We start from the raw sequence: 23,912 nt of genomic DNA on the forward strand, positions 1-23,912 counted from the left end.
ACCAATTTTGTCAAAACAAAATGTCAAGTTTTTAGGAGGATCTTTTAAATAAGAAAGGCAGTGGTGAATGTTTGAAGATTTCATAAATACTTCACAATTTTCATTTGTAAACAGGTTTTTGAAGCTCTTGTTGAACGGTACTCTTTTTCCTTATGAAGAACAACCACAATATGTTCAATTGTATATCATTGAAGCCGCGCATGCTTTAGATTTGGGAATGCAGAATCCATCTGCAGTTGATTGTAATAGGGCCACTATGGCTCTCATCCAGAATGTTCTTGACACGGTAAATCCTTATGCTGCTTCTTTTAAGCACATGAAACAGGTCGAACGAGAGGAACAAAATCGTGCCGCAGCCGAAAACCGACCAGTTTCTAGTGTATCCATGGTAATGAGAGAGGGCCATGATCAAAGACGTAGCAATGCACCTTTGCATGAAGAGGTGGCTGCCATCTTCACAGGAGAAGATGGTGCTCCACCAGCCGGTAGGAATATTGTTGTTTATCCAAGAAATCATCCTTTGCAAAGTATACCATCAACGTCTAGTGTAGTAGATCCATTTATTTATCCGCTACTTTTTCCAAGTGGTGATCTGGGCTGGGATATGAATATACCTCACGTAGCTGAAAGAGCAACGTGACACAACTTGAACATTAGGTTTATCGTTTAGCTATCCGAAGGGAGTTCTCTGCACTTCATTTGTCAGGTAGGCTGTTTCAGCAATTTTTGATGGATGCTTACACAAAAGTTGAAGGCTCAAGGTTGAATTTCATTCGTCACAATCAGCAGCAACTTAGAGCTGAATGTTGTCAAGATTTAGTTGACCATCTTGAAAATGCTGCAGAACAGAGAAACTTAAATGCAGGCCATGTTATTGTTTTGCCTTCAACCTTTTCAGGGTCTCCCAGAGCCATGCACCAGCTTTACTTGGATGCAATGGTTGTAGTGTCTAAGCATGGTAAACCAGATACCTTCTTGACTTTCACTTGTAATCCTAGATGGCGAGAGGTAACCGAAAACTTACTTCCCAATCAGAGGGCGCACGACAGGCCAGATTTACTCACCCGAGTGTTTCGTATAAAGTTATTACCAATGAAAAAGGAAATAATGAAGAATGGTATTCTTGGAATGGTTGTTACCCGTGTTGATGTGATTGAGTTCCAAAAGCGTGCACACATTTTGATTCATTTTGCAGTCGAATTTAAACTGAGAAATGCCGATGATATTGACCGCTTGATTTGTGCACAGCTCCCAGATCCAGAAACTGAACCTGAACTTTATGAAATCATCAAATCCAACATGATTCATGCGCCCTGTGGTGCTTTGAATGACCGTAGCCCGTGTATGATTGATGGTAGTTGCTCAAAAGGTTTTCCAAAATCTTTTAACGATGAAACAGTTATGAATGTGGATGGCTATCCTTCTTATCATAGACCAGACAATGGCCGTACTGTTAGGGTTAGGAATCTTGATCTTGATAATAGATGGGTCGTACCATATTTTCCTTATTTGTGCAAAAAATATAATGCACACATTAACTTGGAAGCATGTGTATCCATCAAAGCTGTTAAATATCTTTACAAATATATCTACAAAGGCCACGACACAGCCCATATTGAGATTGCAGAGAGAATAGATCACGATGAGGTTCTGCTCCAGAAGCATGTTGGCGTTTATTTGCATTTCCTATGCGTACTCAGAGTTATACTGTCATTAGATTGGCGGTACATCTATCCAACTTTCAGCGTGTTAATTTTAGGCAAGGTGAAGAAGAAAATGCTGCTGAGAGAGCTGGCACTAATGAAACTATGTTGACTGCTTGGTTTTTGCTAAATCAAAACGATCCTACTGCCACGCAAATTCTATATCCTGACATTCCCTATGACTACGTCTTTATCAAATCTAGACATGGTAACAAGTGGAACGTAAGAGAACGATGCCACGGGACAGTAATCAGTCGGATGTATAATGCAAGTTACGTGAAGGTGAAAGGTATTTCCTGAGAGTTTTGTTGTTACACGTTCCAGGTGCTACATCCTTTGAATACTTGAGGACTTTTGACGGGGAAATCTATCCAACTTTCAGAGAGGCATGTTTAGCAAGGGGTCTTTTGGCTGACGACAATATCTGGGTTGAGACTTTGAATGAAGTAGTTCATGTTGCCACACCAGTCAAAATTCGAAGAATGTTTTGCACCATCCTCATTCATGGTGAGCCAAATAACCCGGCAGAGCTTTGGAAGAGTTTTAGGGAACACATGATTCAAGACTACTTACGTCACCATAGCGAATTTCAAGCTGAGCAAATGACTTTATCTAACATTGCAGGCATGCTCCATCAATTTGGAAAGACTTTGCAAGATTTCAATCTGCCTGATTTTGATATAGAGATTGTTCAGGAACAACCAAATGCTGCTGCTGATAGAGTGGAAGGACCAAATTAGACCATCCTTGAATGAGGCTCAAACCACTATAGCTGATGCTGTCATTGATGCTGTTTCGAATAACGATTACAATTCTGCTAAGCTTTTTTTATTGATGGTCCTGGGGGTTTGTAGAAAAACATACACCTACAACTACATTATAAAGGAGGCCAGAGCTCAATCGTTTACTGTTTCCACTTCCTCCTGGACTGGTATTGCTGCAACACTTCTTGATGGAGGGAAGACGTGTCATAATTTTTTCAAGCTGCCAGTACCTGTTAACGATGGTTCTACATGTAGTCTGAAACCCAATAGTATCCATGCAGAATTTTTGAGGAGTCAAGATATTTTTATCTTCGACGAAGCATCGATGATCCCCCAACACGCTCTTGAAGCTGTAGATAGAATGTTGAGGGATACTTGTAACAGTAACGTACCATTTGCTGGAAAAGTTGTTTTGTTAGGTGGTGACTTTCGACAAACCCTTCTGGTTGTAAAAAGTGGAAGTCCAGCCCAGGTTGTTGAAAGTTGCTTGAAAGGAAGTCCTATCTGGCCTCTTGCACAAGTATTTCATTTGAATGAAAACTTGCGGACAGGTATTGGGGAGCAAGAATTTTCAAACTTTCTTTTGCAATTGGGTGAGGGTGCTTTGCCAATGAAAGCTCATGAACCCTATTTAGGGTGCATCGAAATTCCAGAAATTTTGCAGATGGTGAGGACCTAACAAAGCGGGTAATTTTAACTCAATGAAAAAAACTTAATGAAAAAATTTTGCAACGTCAGACAGGGGATGTCTGTACTTATTTCAGTTTTGACTCAGTGGTTGCTGATACACAAGAGGAAGTTGACCTTTATCCTCAAGAGTTTCTAGACTCAATTACCCCAAGTGGAATGCCTAGACACAAGTTAAATCTTAAAGTGGGCTCTGTGGTAATGTTACTTCGTAATTTGTCCCTGAAAGATGGTCTTTGTAACGGAACGCGTCTCAAGGTTTGTAATCTATAAGACAATGTCATTGATGCGGAAATTCTTACTGTTTTTTTTGCTGGCCAAAGAACTTTGATCCCCAGGATCACATTTTGTCCCAATGACACAAATTTACCATTTCAACTGAAAAGGGTCCGATTTCCATTACGGTTATCTTATGCTGTTACAATCAATAAAAGGCAGGGACAAACTTATGAAAAAGTTGGCATATTTTTGCGTCGACCATGTTTCTCACCCGGACAACTGTATGTTGCCTTCTCTCGCACACGTGCATTCAACTGCGTTAAAGTTCAAATTTGTAGTTCATTCCAACAAGGGTACTCAAGGGACAAATCCTATACAAAAAATGTTGTATACCCTCAGATTCTTTGATTCTTTGGGATGCCTTGGAGTTTTTACAAGATGCTTAACTGATTGGTTATTTTTAAACAATAGGGATGAGGCGTTCTTTAGAAAAAGTAATAAAATCGTTTGTCTCATTTAACATTTAACATTTAACGACCAAAGAACTTGTAAAAACTCCAGCTTGGCCCGATTCTTTCTATTCTATCTATTTTTCATGAGCTACTTAGGATGTAAAAGGATTGATAACTGCAGGGATAAAGAAAATTTTATTTATTGACTAATACTTTTTCATTTCAATCGTTTGTTGTGTCTTTCTTTAATCCGATTGTGTTTCTGTATATAAATTAGTATTTGCGTTGATCTTCACATTATTTTTGATAGGGTTGGGCAAGGTATTGATAAGACATTGTCATTGTTTGTGCAAATTACAATTTTGACATACACGGCTAAACACTTCTTATAAGGGGTGAAGTTTACTTTGTTACTGCCCTACATTGGATCACTTGCCACCGTCATCAAGATGTCAATGTTTGTACCAACACAACTTACTTGCTATTGAGACCCTCATTCTATATGGGAGACTAACCATTTAATATGGTTTGTTTGTGGCAATTGCATTTACCAACCTGCTCAAGATTCATGTTAACAAGGTCCATCATTACCCAAGTTGGCTTGGAGAACCTTCAATGAGATCCCCATTTCATATGGGAGACAAACCACTTCCAATGGTTTGTTTTTGGAATTCATCTGCGACTGAACCACAATATTCTGTGCCACAAGCAGTATCAAGAAATTTCGTTTTGCATTGTTTACTTTTGCACTTTTAAAAACTGAATTCGTGTCAATCACTTTGCAATTTGCACAACCAATGGCGATTTCTTATCCCAGGGCTTAATTAATGATGATTTGCAATAAAACTGAGATTAAACCCTGGTAGTTTTCAAACCTTAACTGGAATTTTATTTGTTTGTTCACTTACTACATATTGATTCGTCTGGTACAGCTTTGTTTTACCTATTATTTTCTTTTTTTAGTAATAATTCAGCACTTTTTCATAAAACAAAAATGGAAAATGTTTTTACAACCACCGAAACAAGATTTTTCATGAAAGATCAAGAGACTCAAACTGCAAAACTGGCCCCTATATTGAAGTGCTCCTCGACCCAAACTGACGGTGGTCCGGTCATTAACGAAATTGATGACCCCAGTAAGTAAGACATTTGCATTCTGTTATTTTGGATTTGATCTTTGTCACCTTGATTCATTTTGGCACACAAGCTTCTTGAATCTCTATTGTACTTTAGTTCACTTTACAATTCTTGGCAAATTTTATAACATTAAAAAACCCAAAGTAAAGGACTTTGGTACACAACACCTTATTTACGCCATAAATTTACTGCCCTATTATTTTCTTTTTAAGACTATTTTTGTTTTCTTATTACAGCACGATTGATACTTGGCATTGTAGCAAAATCCAGGGAAAATTTGAAAGAATTAATAAATCCCAGAAAAGAATGGAGAGTGGTAATGAGATTTTCATAATTTTGTTTCCCTGTGTGACTCGTGACACCTTTTGTGACATGACACCCTAATGGGCTTCTGTGCCAAATTTCAGCCACATATACTATTTTTTTCAGGCTTTTTTGAGCTGATTCTACTGGACAAATTGATGAAATAGTTCAAACAAAAAACCCATTTCTTGCTGGCATTTACTTTTCATTAGCTTTTACAGTATCTTCTGATCATATAAACAACAATAAAATTGTATTCAATCTTTCTCCTTTAGTGAGCGCATACTATTCACGATCACAATCTCGATCCTCCTGATCGGCACCCTCTTCGTCGTCTTCAAGGTATTCGCCGTACATGAAGATTAAGGACAGAAAATAAAGTCGTTATCGTTACTCGTTTCTTTGGTTGTTTGTTGTCTGTTGCGTTTTGTTCGATTGTTTGTACCGTAGGAATCCCTTTCTTGAATTTGTTGGACTATTTTTTATTTTAAAATTTTTATACCCTTTTTAAATGACCAACAGCGTTGCGTTACTGTATCGTGCCTTACTCTTCTCTTATTGAGTAATTTACCCACCTGTCTCACCTACCCAATTTTTTTTCGCTCAATTTAACTCATTCCCTTTCATTCCCGTTTTCTGATTTTTAAAATCAATTATTGCATCCACTTTTTCTTCTCATTTCTTCTGTAGAGAGCTGGTCACAATAAAGACCAAGGCTAAAACTATTGAACATTGAATCATTGAGGTTATTTTGTTCGCGCGGAACTTTTTTATTATGTAATCTTTTCTTCAGGCAAAAACGGTTAAGAAAAAATCTTTGACGCGCTCCGCACGAAAGTGAACACCGGCCTATAGGTGTTATTCAAGAAATTTTATTCATCAAAATTTTATTCTTAGTCTTAAATAAAACTGAAAATTATCAACAAGACAATGTATTTATTTTGTAATTTTTTAAATTTTGAATTTTTATTTTCTTTATTTAAATGTATTCTTACAGCTAAAACTTTGATATAGATAGAAGATTTAATTACTTACTGATAACAATATTTCATCTTTCTGACATGTAACCTGCCCAATCATTGATGCGAGCTACAGAGAATACACTTTAAAGGAACTTATTAAGCGAATGGTCTAAATATTTAACTTTGAGAACTAATTTTGACGAATGACAGGCGAAGTATGTAACATTTTGCCTCATTTAGAACAATTTGGATGAAAACTTTAGGGCTTATTTTGGGAAAATTCCCAATAATCTAATTTTGGCGAGAACGTAAACTGCTCAAGATTCATGTTAACAAGGTCCATCATTACCCAAGTTGGCTTGGAGAACCTTCAATGAGATCCCCATTTCATATGGGAGACAAACCACTTCCAATGGTTTGTTTTTGGAATTCATCTGCGACTGAACCACAATATTCTGTGCCACAAGCAGTATCAAGAAATTTCGTTTTGCATTGTTTACTTTTGCACTTTTAAAAACTGAATTCGTGTCAATCACTTTGCAATTTGCACAACCAATGGCGATTTCTTATCCCAGGGCTTAATTAATGATGATTTGCAATAAAACTGGGCTTATGATACTTTGCGCAAAGTAACGGAATTTCGTTCCGTCTTTTTCTCTTTTCTCATTTTCTTAAATCAGGGGGTAATCTATATCTCCAAAAATTGTTAAACAATTTTAAAAAGATTTTTCTTATAAGAAAATCAATGGATTAAGATTCCAGACTTCTCCTATAAGATTTAAAAAAAATATTTTATTGAAAAAAACTATGAATTTTCAAGTTACAGATTAGTCAAGCTTTTAGCTATTTCATTGTATGAGACAAAGAAGTTAGACCTTCGTTTACAACTGTTTCCTTCTATGAAGAAATAAAATGACTTCAAAATTTATTGATATAAGACGGAATTTCGCTAAATATCAAGTTCTGAATGAAGGTTCATTAGTCTCACATCCCTGTTTCATTCTATGAAGAAATAAAATGACTTCAAAGTTTATTGATATAAGACGGAATTTCGCTAAATATCAAGTTCTAAATGAAGGTTCATTAGTCTCACATCCCTGTTTCATTCTATGAAGAAGTAAAATGACTTCAAATTTATTGATATAAGACGGAATTTCGCTAAATATCAAGTTCTAAATGAAGGTTCATTAGTCTCACATCCCTGTTCCATTCTATGAAGAAGTAAAATGACTTCAAATTTATTGATATAAGATGGAATTTCGCTAAATATCAAGTTCTAAATGAAGGTTCATTACTCTCACATCCCTGTTTCATTCTATGAAGAAATAAACGACTTCAAATTTATTGATATAAGACGGAATTTCGCAAAATATGAGGTTCTGAATGAAGGCAATGAAGGTTCCAAAGTGTTTCTTCATCTTCTTTTTTATTTAAAATAAAAATGCGAGATGTCTCTAATTCTTTATTGATAGGATAGGATAAGTAATTTTATAAATCTCCAAAGCCTATAAAACATTGGTAACGAAGTGGTACTTAGTTATTCGCTGCATCATTGATAGCTTTATCAAAATGTTTTGCTTTCAAAAGTGCAATTTGATTTACAACTATAAGCACGAAAAGAAGAAAATCATACACAAAGTTTTCTATACAACCTATGGCTATATAATATAACAATGAGATTAATTTACTTAAGAGAATTTTCTTTCTCTCGAAAGAGCGAATCTCGTTTTTTTGTGCGTTAGGACCCCCGTGTTGAAGAAAAGTGAAGTTTAGTGCATGAAATGTGTTTTTAATAAAGTGTACCTTTTCCACAATTTTTTAAACGAATTTTGAACTTAAAATGTGTATTTATGCAAAAGAAAACTTCTATGTGTCATTTGGGAATAAATCTACTAGGATTTGTCCAGTTAGAAGAAGGATTTAATTTTTAACGGAATTCCGTTACTTTGCGCAAAGTATCATAAGCCATAAAACTGAGATTAAACCCTGGTAGTTTTCAAACCTTAACTGGAATTTTATTTGTTTGTTCACTTACTACATATTGATTCGTCTGGTACAGCTTTGTTTTACCTATTATTTTCTTTTTTTAGTAATAATTCAGCACTTTTTCATAAAACAAAAATGGAAAATGTTTTTACAACCACCGAAACAAGATTTTTCATGAAAGATCAAGAGACTCAAACTGCAAAACTGGCCCCTATATTGAAGTGCTCCTCGACCCAAACTGACGGTGGTCCGGTCATTAACGAAATTGATGACCCCAGTAAGTAAGACATTTGCATTCTGTTATTTTGGATTTGATCTTTGTCACCTTGATTCATTTTGGCACACAAGCTTCTTGAATCTCTATTGTACTTTAGTTCACTTTACAATTCTTGGCAAATTTTATAACATTAAAAAACCCAAAGTAAAGGACTTTGGTACACAACACCTTATTTACGCCATAAATTTACTGCCCTATTATTTTCTTTTTAAGACTATTTTTGTTTTCTTATTACAGCACGATTGATACTTGGCATTGTAGCAAAATCCAGGGAAAATTTGAAAGAATTAATAAATCCCAGAAAAGAATGGAGAGTGGTAATGAGATTTTCATAATTTTGTTTCCCTGTGTGACTCGTGACACCTTTTGTGACATGACACCCTAATGGGCTTCTGTGCCAAATTTCAGCCACATATACTATTTTTTTCAGGCTTTTTTGAGCTGATTCTACTGGACAAATTGATGAAATAGTTCAAACAAAAAACCCATTTCTTGCTGGCATTTACTTTTCATTAGCTTTTACAGTATCTTCTGATCATATAAACAACAATAAAATTGTATTCAATCTTTCTCCTTTAGTGAGCGCATACTATTCACGATCACAATCTCGATCCTCCTGATCGGCACCCTCTTCGTCGTCTTCAAGGTATTCGCCGTACATGAAGATTAAGGACAGAAAATAAAGTCGTTATCGTTACTCGTTTCTTTGGTTGTTTGTTGTCTGTTGCGTTTTGTTCGATTGTTTGTACCGTAGGAATCCCTTTCTTGAATTTGTTGGACTATTTTTTATTTTAAAATTTTTATACCCTTTTTAAATGACCAACAGCGTTGCGTTACTGTATCGTGCCTTACTCTTCTCTTATTGAGTAATTTACCCACCTGTCTCACCTACCCAATTTTTTTTCGCTCAATTTAACTCATTCCCTTTCATTCCCGTTTTCTGATTTTTAAAATCAATTATTGCATCCACTTTTTCTGTTCTCATTTCTTCTGTAGAGAGCTGGTCACAATAAAGACCAAGGCTAAAACTATTGAACATTGAATCATTGAGGTTATTTTGTTCGCGCGGAACTTTTTTATTATGTAATCTTTTCTTCAGGCAAAAACGGTTAAGAAAAAATCTTTGACGCGCTCCGCACGAAAGTGAACACCGGCCTATAGGTGTTATTCAAGAAATTTTATTCATCAAAATTTTATTCTTAGTCTTAAATAAAACTGAAAATTATCAACAAGACAATGTATTTATTTTGTAATTTTTTAAATTTTGAATTTTTATTTTCTTTATTTAAATGTATTCTTACAGCTAAAACTTTGATATAGATAGAAGATTTAATTACTTACTGATAACAATATTTCATCTTTCTGACATGTAACCTGCCCAATCATTGATGCGAGCTACAGAGAATACACTTTAAAGGAACTTATTAAGCGAATGGTCTAAATATTAACTTTGAGAACTAATTTTGACGAATGACAGGCGAAGTATGTAACATTTTGCCTCATTTAGAACAATTTGGATGAAAACTTTAGGGCTTATTTTGGGAAAATTCCCAATAATCTAATTTTGGCGAGAACGTAAACTGCTCAATTTTCGTACTGTGTTTGAATCCAGAATACCTTATCGGTACGGCTAGTTCGAAACGCAGGTCACAGGTCACAGGTCAACAGGTCACAGGTCAACAAAGTGCAGACCGGAAAAAAAAAGATCATAACATAGCGCATTAAATTACAAAAAAGTAATACATGCTATTTAGATATTATAAAATGACAATTGAATAGAATAACAACCTATTTTGACATAGTGACACTTACTTACAAAAATAATAACAAAATCATAAAATCTGATGCAAAAAAAGACAAAAACACGAAAAATATTTATCATACAGAATGTGATGTTGATAGTGTGAATGGATATAAAACGGCACCAATCAGAAGCTTGTGAGGTCCCTAAGAGAGTGGTTTTAGAAGGATGAAACTAACCAATCATTCAATTGTTATTTTAATGACTTAATGACAATTTTTGACAAAAATATTGACAGAATCACAAAATATCATGTCTTACAAGAGAAAAACATCAAAAATATTTAGCATACCGAATGTGATGATAACAATATGGCTGGATATAAAATTACACCAATCAGAAGCTCGTGAGTTCTCTGAGAAGGTAGTTTTAGAGCGATGTGTTTTATTATATGTAACCATCATATAACATTACAAACATTACAATATGTAATATACCTGTTATACGTATAATATGGTTTCAAATATTTTCTGGTCTGCTTTATACACGGCGCAAACTGCGAAAGATCGATAAAAGCACATGGTTATATTTTGATGTTTGAAATGGTTTTATATGGATGAAATTGCTTGAGAATTATGTTTTGATAATTCTTTGTGTTTTCCAAACATTTTCCTCTGCAATGACATTGATTAGAGTCAACCTCTCATCACTGATCTGTGACCTGTGACCTGCGACCTGTGACCTGTGACCTGCGTTTCGAACTAGCCGTTATCGGTAGAAATTTGTCGGTATAAAATTTCGTCATTTTTTGCCAAAGAATATTTTCCAAGAAGGTATTGAGTAACTTTCAGGTTTTCAGAGAAATTAAGGCTCTGCAGACACAAAAAAAACAACAACAACAAAAAATTACGAAAAATGTTCAAAGTACAGTAATCTATAACCATTTGGTAAAAATATTCAACAAATTTTCTACCGATAATACCTTTGATGTCTGAATTGCAATTCCAAAAATGATGACTTTACAAAATATTGCATTTTCAAACCAATCATCAAAACAAAGGAACACGCGTTACTTATGTAATTTAGTTGTTCGATTTGATATCAGAATGAGTGCTTTTTGAAACTAGATTCTAATGACCCGACAAATTGCAATGTTTTGACTTCAAAAATGTTGAATGTGAAGGTCGCGATCTTCTCTGAGCCCCTCTGTCTTTATCCTGGCTTGGGACAGGTTGACTGTCATTTAAGACAGTCCGACGACATTACCCAAAGCGGCCTATATAAACTCTAGGTAGACTTGACAGGAGAATAAAACAAAAACAAATCGTACTTTTAGTTTTTGGCCATTTTCACCATCCAAAGGACTTTTAGTGCATTCAGCAACATACCGGCGTGCGACGCCGGCTACCGGCTAGTTTTTGCCCCCGCAGGAGCGTAGCGACGAGGAGGCTCTCATAGTTTCACGCATAGATATTGGACTGGAATCTCAAAATTTTGCGAATTGTTTTGTTGTTGTTGTCGCGTAAGCATTTCCGTAGTTAGTCTCTTCCGTAAATGTTCGGTTTTTTTCCGGGACGGTAGTATATATTTTCATATTACGTTATATGGTATTATCATTATTACATATTACAATTTTAGTTTTGATTTAGCTTTGAAAAGCTGAAGCGAGTGTTATAAATGCAAATCAAAACAGTGTATGATATAACACGAATTACAATATTACTTGTGCAAATCAAAACAAACAAAATGGCAGACTGGTTATGATGATGGTGAGCTGATTCATTGACTAGAAAAAGTGTTTTGTATGTCAAATTTTGTTTATTGTCTTTGAAATTGAATACTAACTACTGTAATTTAGTGAGATGTTCACTTCAGCAATGATTTCAATTCTTTTTCCAGAATCTTTAAAGAAATTTGCTTAAGTTTTCAAATGTACATTTGATATTTTTGTTCAAACTCTTAATTTATTTTTGTCTATCATTTTATTGATAACTAGCTTTATTGTTTATAGGGCTTCTTGAGCTTTAAATACCATCATATGGTCGTAACTCGAGAAAGTCCTTCTTAACTTAGTAAAACAACCGCCAAAATACAAAAAAGATGAATGTACATATATGTAAAGTTGAATCCAAGCGTGGTTGACTTTTTATTTTGGTCTTCAAAATAATTTACCTCACTTTAGAGTGTTTTTACGTCTTTTCAGTGCGGTAAATCTTTTTGAAAAACCTGAAAAAAGTTTGCTTACTCGTTAAACTTTACATGCGCACGTTAAACTTTTTCATGCAGTTTGGCCTAAATAACTTACGCTCCAGTGGTTTGGTGAAATAGCATTTGAGGTTGGCATTAATGAGACAACTTAAACTTCAGTGATTTTTGTTAATAAATTTTATCTATATATTAATAGCCGTAGTCTGTATGTATGTTTGTCTTTTGTGTGTCACTTTCGTTTTCGCAAGCAATGTTTTTGTTCTTTTAAAAGATGACTTTGAGTTGTTCGATAAGTTTGTTTTGATTGATTGATTATAATTTCTGCCCTGACATGCCCGAGGCCGCCTATCATGTTTCTTTTCTTTTTTTCTCTCTTTTCTTTTGTTTTATGTTTTCGAATGTAATTAACGACCTTCTTTGATTTGAGACATTATTCGAATTATTTTCAAAACAAAAGAAAATCTTTCAAACAAAAACTGTTATAGAAAAGAACAAATATAAAATAAAACATAAGAATCACAAGGCAAGTTTGTTAGAACAACTAAACAGCAACATTAAAAATACATTCGAAAGGCAGTAAAAACAAGAGCTCTTTCTTCGTAAAAAGGGACCTATAAACATCTATGTCGATAATAATAATAATCTCGTGTCATGTCTATAATTTCACTCCTCTTATCTTGACATTAAAGTTTTCCTAATCATCAAGGACAATGGCAAATGTAAAGCGAGCGAAACGAGAAAAAATCTAAATGCAGAGCCGTCTCGGACGTCCCAAGTCACCGGTATGATATAGTTTGAATGACGCCCTTTCTGATCATTTTTGCCACAATTTAAATTTTTCTTTAAAATATGGTTAAAAGATACATCACCCGAGAGGGATAGAGTCAAACTTTGAAGAGAACTCTTCCCTTTAATTTTGATTTCATCGTGTTTTAAGCCACCTTCCCAACATCCATGGGACTTTAAAATGCGTTCATTTGAACTAGAATTTTCATTTAATGACACTCTCCTTATGTTGTTGTAGATTTATAATGCAATCTAATTTATATTTCAGTCCATTTGCATCCTTCGTCAATCAAAATGAAACTATCAAATCGTCATCGGAGATGGAGATTCCTGATAACAGATTTGATATTTTGAAATTATCAGAAACATGGTTTAAAGAGCAAATGATTTTGGGCAGTGGCTTTACCCCGTTTGATCGCTTATCCGAAAGTTGGTGTTCCAACATAGGAGGTACAATCGCGACAGAAGAGCATCCGATATTTCAGTTAGCATATCCAGCATTATCTAAAGAATTTTATAAGAAATGTGGAGTCAATTACTCAAAAAACAAGAATCGAAAAAAAGGAAACTTTACTAATGTCGTTCATGTAACCCCGACAGAAGCCCTAGAAAACATACATTGCCAGCTATCCAATGAGAAAAACCAAAGCAAAAAAGATGATTTACAAAAGGTTGCTCGCTTTATCTTATACTTTATTAGCAATGGACCCGTGGTGAGTGTAAAGGACTTGTTCGTTGCATACTGGGATGATACAGATACTTCAAAAAGAAATTTTAATGCTAACCGATTCTGCCAGCTACTACAACAATATTTCTACCTTGATAAGTTAATGACACATAACAAAACTTTTGTTTTCGATCCTAGTACATATTTCAATAAAGAAAAACTTCAGGATTCGGTGAAAACAATTCCTAGTGATGTTTTGACAAAGAAAGTATCAATATCCCTAAAAGGCGACTTCAAAACACTAGTCGAAATGGCAAGCACAAAACATGACAAAGATATTATCAAAGGATGTTTGGCTAAGATCACAAGTTCAAAGTTCGTTGCTTCTTTATTGAATATAAAAAACAGAACTTAGCTCTAACGCTCAATCATACAGAACTGTCAAGAATACGTCTTTGATTGTGAGAAATGATATGACAGCTGACGAACAAAATCGATTCATTCGTTAATGCTGGAGGAGATAACCAAAATCAAAAATGAAGAAAATTAAAAGCAGACATATTCCCGGAACTTGGCTCTGTTCTTGAGCAGATATTTGAGGTAACTATGATTCTTTAACGTTTTAATTTATTTAATAAATTTGAATGATTTAACATTTGAACGAATTTCCTGTGGGGATCGGAATTTGCCACAATTTAGAAATTGCTTTACTTCTCTTTTTCAGGCGCGATCAACATCATCACATCAACAGATTTTCCACGTTATTTATATTTATTATTACATCATGTGAGAACGTGACAGGACAATTGCCCCCCGTGACAATTGCGCCCCAGACAATTGCCCCCGGGACAATTCCCCCTAGGACAATTCCCCCCGGACAATTCCCCCCAGGACAATTACCCCCCGGACAATTGCCCCCCGGACAATTGCCCCCCCCCCCCTTAAAAAAAAAAGTCTTGATAATGAATAGAATAAAAACTGGGTTTTTAAAAATCTGTGAGCGAATGAAGATGATAAAAAAGGAAAAATTATTTCTTCTGTATTGTATGCAGACAAAGACAATATAATATTTATGTATTTTTTGCTTCTACAAAAGAGATGAATTTTGAAAATTCTTATTTGAGCCATGGCTGCAGCAGGAGTGGAAACAGTCAGTTCGGAAAAAAGAAGACAGAAAATTATTCATGATGGATTCATTTATGTTTTTCAAAAACATCTGGCAAACAATATCCGATCATTTGAATGTGAACTACGGAGAAAAGGACAATGTAAGGCTAAGATTAAAGTGGATCTTGGAGATAATTTTGTTGGTCATCTAAACGAACATTGGCATGAACGGTCTCAAACCAAGATTGAAACCACCAAAATTAAGAGTCAGATCAAGGAAACGGCTGCTAACACAAACTTGCCAACAGCATTAGTATTAGCTGATCAGATTGGACATGCAGCTCCCGCTGCCGCCGCAAATCTTCCCAGGTTGGATAACCTTAAACGAAACATCAGACGTGAGGGAGAAGGTGATCATCCACCAATCCCTTTGGCCAGGGCAAATATTCCAATACTTATACCTTGACGACGAATGGCCAACGATTTTTACTGAATGACACCGGAGTCGGCGATGTCAATCGTATAATTATGTTTGCTGCTGATGAAGCCCTAGCCCGATTGAATACGTCCGATCATTGGTTTGGCGATGGTACTTTCAAAGTCTGTCCGGAAATATTCTTTCAACTTTACAGTATCCATGCATTGAGCAATGGAAGAGTCATTCCATGTGTATTTGCTTTATTGCCGAACAAAACAGGGATTACATACCAGCGACTATTTAACCATGGATGTATAAAGAAACAGGAGAAGTATGCTATTGTAACCATGCTCGCTCTACGATTAAAAAAATTACGAGGTATGCATGCTCATAATCTCATATATCGTGCATTTTTAATGAGCTCTTTTGTTGATATGTGAAATCTTATTGGCTAACTTAAGTGTTGGAAATAAGATGAGACGAGATTCATTGTTTCTGACATTGGTGTAAGAAAATATTTGGATTAGAAAAAGGCCTGTAAACTTTGCAATCCTTCGTCAAATGACAAGATTTTTCGATCAACATTCTCTTCAAGGTGAACTCTATTGCTTAATACTTTCCTCCAAAATTCTCCAGCGACTTTTTGTCTACAAATTGGGTCTGAAACTGTGTGTGCTTATACATAACTTTTTATTTTCTGGCTGGAGAAAATATCTTTTCAAAACAAAATTTAATGGATGACAAAATTAAACGCAAACTTATTTCGTGGAGCTAAATTTTATTTTACTCTCGTATATTAAAAGGCTAGAAATCTTCGATGCTGATAGTAAGAATGTTCAGAGTAAACTTGAGTTCTACTAAAAAGTCGTATTTCATCGGGCGAGCCTAGAATTTCTTTTGATTTATTACATAAAAGAAATCAAAAGACTTTAAGGACCAATTACCGACAAATTCATCTCCTGTCTTTCTTTATACCTCTATGATTTAACGAGCTCTCTAACCACATCAATAATGCTCCTACCTCAATGATGTTTGATTTTGAAATCGGAGCCATCAATGCTGCAAGTAACTTGTTTCCAGGTCTCGACGTTAATGGTTGTTTCTTTCATCTTTGTGTCAATATAAGGAAAAAGGTTCAAGCTGTCCGTCTTCAAGCACGGTACAATAATGAGCCCTTTCTTGCATTGTACATCAAAATGATCATGGCTCTTGCTTTCGTACCGCCAGCAAATGTGATTGTCACTTTTGGAAATCTTTGCAATGAAATAAGACAACACTTCCAAAACGATTTGGACGAAGTTCTGGAACATTTCGAAGAAACCTACATTGGTCATCCAAGAAGATATCGCCATACAGCAGCCCCAATGTTCAACCTGAACCTCTGGAACATGCACCAACGAGCTCAAAACGAATTGCCAAGAACGAAAAACAACATTGAGGGTTGGCATCATCATTTCCAATCACTCTGCATGGGTCACCATCTTACGTTTTGGAAATTCCTTACGAAGTTGCAGAAAGAAGCTGATTTGAACAGAGCTGGGATGATCCAGGAGGCTGCAGGACATCCAGCCCCAGCTGGACGTCGACGTTATCAAGACGTCAACCGTAGAATCATTGACATCGTGTAAGATTCTGCCAACCGTAATCAATTCGACTACTTGGTATAGCTTATAATATTGGAAATTAACTCTTCATAAACAAAGAACATTACCTAAGGAAAGGACTCTAATTCATTTACAGTATATCATATCATTTTTTGTTCTTGTGTTGAATCGACATTTTGAATATTTCGTCGAGTTTTATTACATTGACAGTTTTTGGTGAATCGTAAAGGATTACAAAAATTCGAATTTTGCTTTTGGGTATGGCTTTTTCTCTTTCTGAAGGACGTCTTTTTTATATCATTGTTTCCCAACTAAATTAAAATAATGCCAAGATGAGTCAAAATCATTTAGATTTTGTAGGAAAAATGGGGTAAGTAAATACAAGACAATTTTAATGAGAAACAAGAAGCCCGTTGGGCGTGAAGGCCCAGCAAAAGTGAAATTTTTGCGCGCGATTTTCGCGAATTTCGGAATTTCTAAAAATTCCAAAAAATGTTTAACAAGATTTCAAATTTCCCCCAGGAAAGGGATGGCCAAAAGATTTAAAATTTTACTGCGTCGAACAAAACACAATGAAAAATAAGTCAACAAGGATAATTCTCCCTTTCTTCATTTCTTAGAACAGGGAAACGTAGCATCATGGAAAAAGTTCCTATCTTGTTCAAATTTACACATGAGCTGCATTTTAGTCTCCATTGCCATAATCCATTAATAATCGGTATTTGAAATAATTCCGTGTTGCGAGTTTAAAAAATCAAACCACCAATTCGTTAAACGAGACAGATCTAGAAACAACCATTTTCACACGTAGCATCATGGAAAAAGTTCCAATCTTGTTCAAATTTACACATGAGCTGCATTTTAGTCTCCATTGCCATATTCCATTTTAAATCAGTATATATTTGAAATAATTCTGTGTCGTGTTTGAAAAATCAAGCCACCAATCGTTAAACGAGACAGATCCAGAAATAACCATTTTCACACGTAGCATCATGGAAAAAGTTCCAATCTTGTTCCAATTTACACATTAACTCCATTTTAGTGTCCATTAACAAATTCCAGAATCAGTTTACTTGAAATAATTCTGTGTCGAGTACGTTGTCGAGTTTGAAAATCATGCCACGTCCCACTGTCACTGTACTGACCGTTGTTTAACAGCGACAGATCCAGAAGCAACATTGTGTCTTGTTTAAATTTACACATTTCAGTTTATTTATTTCTATATTAGAAGCCATTATTTCCTAAAAATAAAGTCTTTTTGAAAACAAGAAACTTAAAATGACAGTGATTTAAGGTAGAATTTTCAGCTTTATGAAAACTTGAGCAAAAACTATAAGATATGACAGAATGTTGAAAAAGGTTTACAAAGAAAAATCACTAGAAGGTTTCTTTGGTTTGAAAGTCTCTAAAGCAAAAAAAATGTTCAAGAAAGTATGAATCAACACGAATAAATTTCCTCGCTTCGACCGCCATCTTGTTTTGTTTGAAAACATTTGTTGTTTAAGGAGCGCGAAATCAGAAAATATATCTTTTTTAGCCAGTACCCGACTTTAGCAAGCTTTTCCCTGTCCAGATGGCAAAAAGTGTGGTACTGGTATTAAGCGCCGGTTCTCTAAAAAAGGACAGACAGACACACGGAAGGAAGGACGGAAGGACGGACAGAGTTGCAAATGAAAGGCCCTATCGCTAGCGCTGGGCCAATTAAATGATAACAAAAAGTCGAGTTTTATTTGCAGCCAGTATACATCTATTATTCTTGTTGTTATGCATAATAAGATAAAAGAAAACTTTTCATCGCTGAATTCGTTTGGTCTCTCACTTCTTTTTAAACACCCCTTTCTAGGAATGGAATTTTAACTCGCCCTACAGACCTTTTTCTGAAGAAACCATTGGAAAATCGTGTTATATAAAAACAATAGGCATTTAAATGCGTATGAACACTTCTGAAGAAAAATTTTCCTAATGAGGTCACCTGGACATTCGGAAAATATGGGCTACAATAAAATTCCATAGAAGCAAGTAATTAAAAAAGAAAAATTATTTGTGACGCCTTCATTCCTATCAAAATTTTCATCTTCGCAGTTTAGACCCCATTTTAATCTTATTTTGGCTCATTGTAGAGGCTTTTTATAATAAGCCCATTGTTTTGATTTGATTTCCCTGTTTTTGATAAATAAAGAATTGAATTTTTTCTTCATACATGTGCAGCATGCGAGCACGAATAGAGGCGCGATTTATTTATTCATTGATTCATTCATGAAACTTAAAAAAACGTCTTCAAAAAAATTCAGGATATTTCAAAGATGAGGTTTTTTATAAGAACATTAAGGCTAAAATCGAGTTACTCGATCACCATAAATTTTGACATCTTTTTTGACTTTTGACATCTAGGGGGCAATTGTCCGAGGGGGAATTGTCTGGGGGCAATTGTCCGGGGGGCAATTGTCTGGGGGGCAATTATCCGGGGGGCAATTATCCGGGGGCAATTGTCACGGGGGCAATTGTCCTAGAACCTGTGAAACCAGTCAATAGAGCCAATTCGACCGCGCATGCTTCTTAATGGAAAAAAAATAAGATAGCATTTCCCTTCAAAAATAAACAACAATTTCCTTCAAAAATACACAATAACATTTTCCTTTAAAAATACAGGATAGCATTTTCCCGCAAAATTTCTAATTAGATTTCTTCCTTTTATTCAATTTCAAGCTTTCCTTTAAAAAACACGAAGAGAAATGTCACGCTTTATTCATTCGAATATAATCTTTATTTAATCAAAATGTGCCTAGTTTTAAGATTACACTCTAAATTGCTGGTAACACGATGATTTTTTTCTCAATCACTGTTAGATAGTGTTCGTATTGTAACCTCAAAATCGTCATACTTTGGCATATTAAACTTATCTTAGAAGTCAAACCAGAATATGAGTGACATTCTTCTGATGTGATTTAGTACATTCGTAACGTAAATTTCAACTTTACTTTTAGGGAGGTATCAGTGGTATTCGGGGTGGAATCGAAAGTCACCCGAGATTAACATCAGAAGTTATGTATCGATCATTAGACAACATCATCACAATGCCACAGGCAAGAGAAATGTTACTGAAAGCCTCACCACCAAAATTCACAATATCGTTAAGCTCTTGTTACAACTATACAAGTAAGTTTTCGGCTTCACACCATGTTTTAATCTTGAGTAACATATTTAATAGCAGAAGCTGCTTCTGGTTCATTTTGAATTTTATTTTATTTTAAACGTTTTGGCCTCGACAGAGTACCGTCATCAGTAAAAGATTTGTTGTAATGAAAATAAACTATCTGCAAAATGTACAAGTTTAAGTGGAATTTGAAATAAAAGAGACTTATTACCTATCTCAGAAAACCTAAATCAAAGGACACTAAAAATGACAAAAAAAACTATACCAGTATACTAATTCTCAAAGGATTCTTATAATCATTCTTATAATGATTTATTTTTACCCATGATTTATTTTTACTAGGATAAGATAATTTTTAATCTCAATTGTAGTGACGGAAAAGCTCTCGTTGTGATGTATTTGGTCTTTTTGAAATCAGGAATTTGCCGGACACCAAGGGAGTGAGGAGTGTGTATTACACTCAACTGAAGAAGCAAAAATTCTTTTCTTTAGATTCCTACAGAGAAAAATCACACCAAGCAAAGCAACATCATGCTAACAAAATTCAAATAAATGCAAATATCAGTCTTCGAAAGATTCCAAGAAGTGGTGTTTCGAAATTCGTCGAAAATCTTCATTGGTCGACAAAAAAAGTTAATCTTTTGATTGAAACCGCTGAATCAGAGCCAAAGGGTTATAGATTCAAAGGACGCAAAAACCATTGTTCCAGGTAATAAAAGTTTTGATAATAATAATAATAACTGTAATCAATAATAAAATATTGAAATAAGTGTAACAAAGAGTGGCTTTAAAGAGCCAAGACTTACAACTGTTCCTGTAAGCAACGAGTTGAACAGACCTACAGAGCGGATTTCTTTAATCCAATACAAAACTTATTTAATTTGTATTCTAGCCTGGATATCCAGGCTGTAAACTATTTCACAGTTTTTGATATTTTATGTTCTGGTTTACAGCCTGGTCTCCCTAGAGCGATTTGCATTCTCTTTAAGAGAATGCAGTCCGCTTGCTTGCGCTCACTTCGCTAAAACCGTAAGGGCCAATCTACACGGCGTTGAGCAATTCTAAAGCAAAAATAGCATAGTCCTCCAGTTGCTAGTGAAGATAGGGCTTTCTGTTACATGAAAACATGAAAAAGAAGAAAACAGAGGCAAGTTCATTTTCCAAGAAAACATAGTTGGTCATGATAATGCATGAAAACTTTTTTATGGACTTTGGTGTAATCTTTCGATGTTTTAAATAGTTTTAGATCTTGTAAGACTACTTTTTATTAATTTCTGTTTTGCTGCCCTGGGTTGGCTAGGAAACATGGGTTTTCACTTTCATTCTCTAGGGAGACCAAGCTCTATAATTTAAGAACTTTGTATGTTGAGGTAAATTTTGTTTTTTCTTAAATTTTGAGCTTGGATATCCAGGCTATTTGTATTCAAGTTTTGCAATAAAATTTTTTTCTAAATAGGTGACATTCAACCTGTGCAGAACCTAGGCAAATCTTGGATAAAGCGCCTTGTCTATGAGGACCATACGTTCAACCAAAGCCGAACAAATGCTGTTTATCCAATGACACATTTATTCATGGACCCAGAAAGATTTGAAGATTTGGAACAGGATGGGAACACGCAACACACAGTGGTTCGAACAGGAACACCAGTAAGTTTTGTTTACTTGGCACACTTTGAAACCGAATCAACTTGCAATGGTCATGGTGAGGACCCGAGTTCTCAGCTTACACAGATGTGTCTCGTAAGGATAATGCATTTCCTGCAATTTGATAAAATTTCGCAGCGTTCTTTCGCTGAATATCACAGCAAACGCAACTTTGTGTAGCAGGTACATTCTGCAGAAAATGTGTGCTATCAGGTTATGGGCCATTTTCCAGCAAAAGCATCCATAAAATCGTTGAACATGGAAGCAATGGCCTCCGAAGTCGTTAGCTGTCTTCGCACCGCAACCTTTAATAAAAGGTCAATGGTGTGTCACCGTGGAAGCGACAAAAATTGTTTTGATGACGAGGAAACAGAAAAAGTTCTTTGTTTAACAGAAGAGCAGAAAGAAGAATGTCTCTGGACATACAAACCATGTTTCAATGAGCTGACAAGGGATATCGCGGCTGTATGGAACTCCCCGATGAAGGATGAACGTCTCTATTACGAAGACTATAAGCTGATAAACAGCATCGGTGGGACCACTGCATGGAAGGACAAGTATTTAACCACCTTGTCAACGCTGCCTGGCCACAGCCAATACCAGACTACCTTCGATGTTTTAATCATCTGGTGAGCTACATTATTGCTCAACTGAGCAAACGCAGAAATTGACGAATCGACTAGAATTCCTACAAAAGGATCCAGCAATATATCTACCCAGTAGGATATTCCAAAACTGTTTTCAACTGTCCATTAGTCCACCAGAACTCTTCCTCCAAAGTTTGGCTCTGTTAACGTGGTTGCCATTACATGTCGTAAAAAAGTTTGAAATCTTGAGAGGAAAGATGGAAAAAGAGATTGAAGATAGCAAGAACCGAGATGCATGGAGAAAACATCCACTTTACAAGAAGAATGTAGAAGAGCTCAAAACACTTTGCAAAAAGAAATCCCTAACAACAGACGGAGTGAAGTACGAGCTCGTGAGAAGGCTGACAGACGAACCAGCGCCAGTCATTGATGTTGCACCCTCTTTGAGCAACGTGTCTAAGTCACTTGCACCGTTAAGAAAGCTTTCTATCTTTCAACTTAAGCATTTACTGAACAGTGAGGGTATAAACTCACTGGGAAACAAAAATGAATTAATGCTTAAAGTGTTTTTATTGAGAAATGAATGTGAAAGAAAGGATATGAAAAAGACGATCGGGATAGCAGAAGAGTGTATACGAGAACAGCAATAAATTGGGATTGTCAGACAAGTTAACCGACTACGGAAGTTTAACAGCTACACCGATGCTCGCAGTACTATCAGCCTCCCAAATCATGTCCAATCGATGAGTGACCTCCCAAACCTGTTTTACGACCTCAAATTATTTCTACAAAATCCTAGCAACCAAAATTTATGCGAGCATGAATCAGATGAACAGCCCTCCAGAAATAGCCTAAAAAATTCTTTTGAACTGTTTTTTGAAGTTGGTTCGATAGTCAAAGTAAAGATAACGGATGAAAAAGCGTCATTGGGTGTTGGTTGGTTTTATGCATATGTTCAGTCCTCGAACATCGAAATGGACGAAATAATTATGAGTTTTTTCGAAAAACCAGACTACTTGATGTCTATAGAAGTCACCCTGCAAAAAAGGTTAAACAAAAGCTATTACCGATTTCGTTTTATGTTTTACGCGTCACCCATTCAACCTATTTGAAAAATTTAACTTTCTTTCTTTCATTCAGGCGTGTAGAAAAACAACAAATACTTTAGGGAAAGAAACTTTTTTTGGGCAAATTCTCGAAAGTTAAATCCGCGAAATATTCTGATTCGCAACAGTTTTTCCTCGCGAAAGAAAATGCGAATATCACTGAAAAAAGCTTTCATATATTTTGGATTGTTTCATAATAATATATAATTCATGTTTCATAAACCACTGCAACAATATGTAATCTTATCTTTTATGAAAAAGAACATAGAACTTTGCCTAAGAATGAAAAGATAATGGATATATAGCTTCATTCGTGAAAGTTAATTCCCGCAATGTAAAAATTTCGCGAAAGTTTCTTAAGTTTCTTCCTCTAAAGTATTCAATTCTCGATGGTAAACAT

The 23,912-nt window shown here is 35.4% G+C and overlaps 1 protein-coding gene across 1 annotated transcript; it reads left to right on the top strand.

Annotated features, from left to right (window-relative positions):
* The first annotated feature begins 2,537 nt into the window (after window positions 1-2,537).
* LOC136804845 (ATP-dependent DNA helicase pif1-like) lies at window positions 2,538-3,146 on the top strand. Its single transcript, XM_067061365.1, has one exon. The coding sequence runs from the start codon at window positions 2,538-2,540 to the stop codon at window positions 3,144-3,146; it is 609 nt and encodes a 202-aa protein (XP_066917466.1).
* The last annotated feature ends 20,766 nt before the right edge of the window (window positions 3,147-23,912 follow it).

The sequence above is a fragment of the Clytia hemisphaerica genome, unplaced genomic scaffold, assembly GCF_902728285.1.
Source record: "Clytia hemisphaerica strain Z4C2 unplaced genomic scaffold, Clytia hemisphaerica genome assembly, whole genome shotgun sequence".
In the NCBI taxonomy this organism is placed as follows: domain Eukaryota; kingdom Metazoa; phylum Cnidaria; class Hydrozoa; order Leptothecata; family Clytiidae; genus Clytia; species Clytia hemisphaerica.

Coding starts and splice junctions, on each gene's coding strand:
- LOC136804845 (XM_067061365.1), top strand. CDS start 2,538: ATGGTCCTGGGGGTTTGTAGAAAAACATACACCTACAACTACATTATA.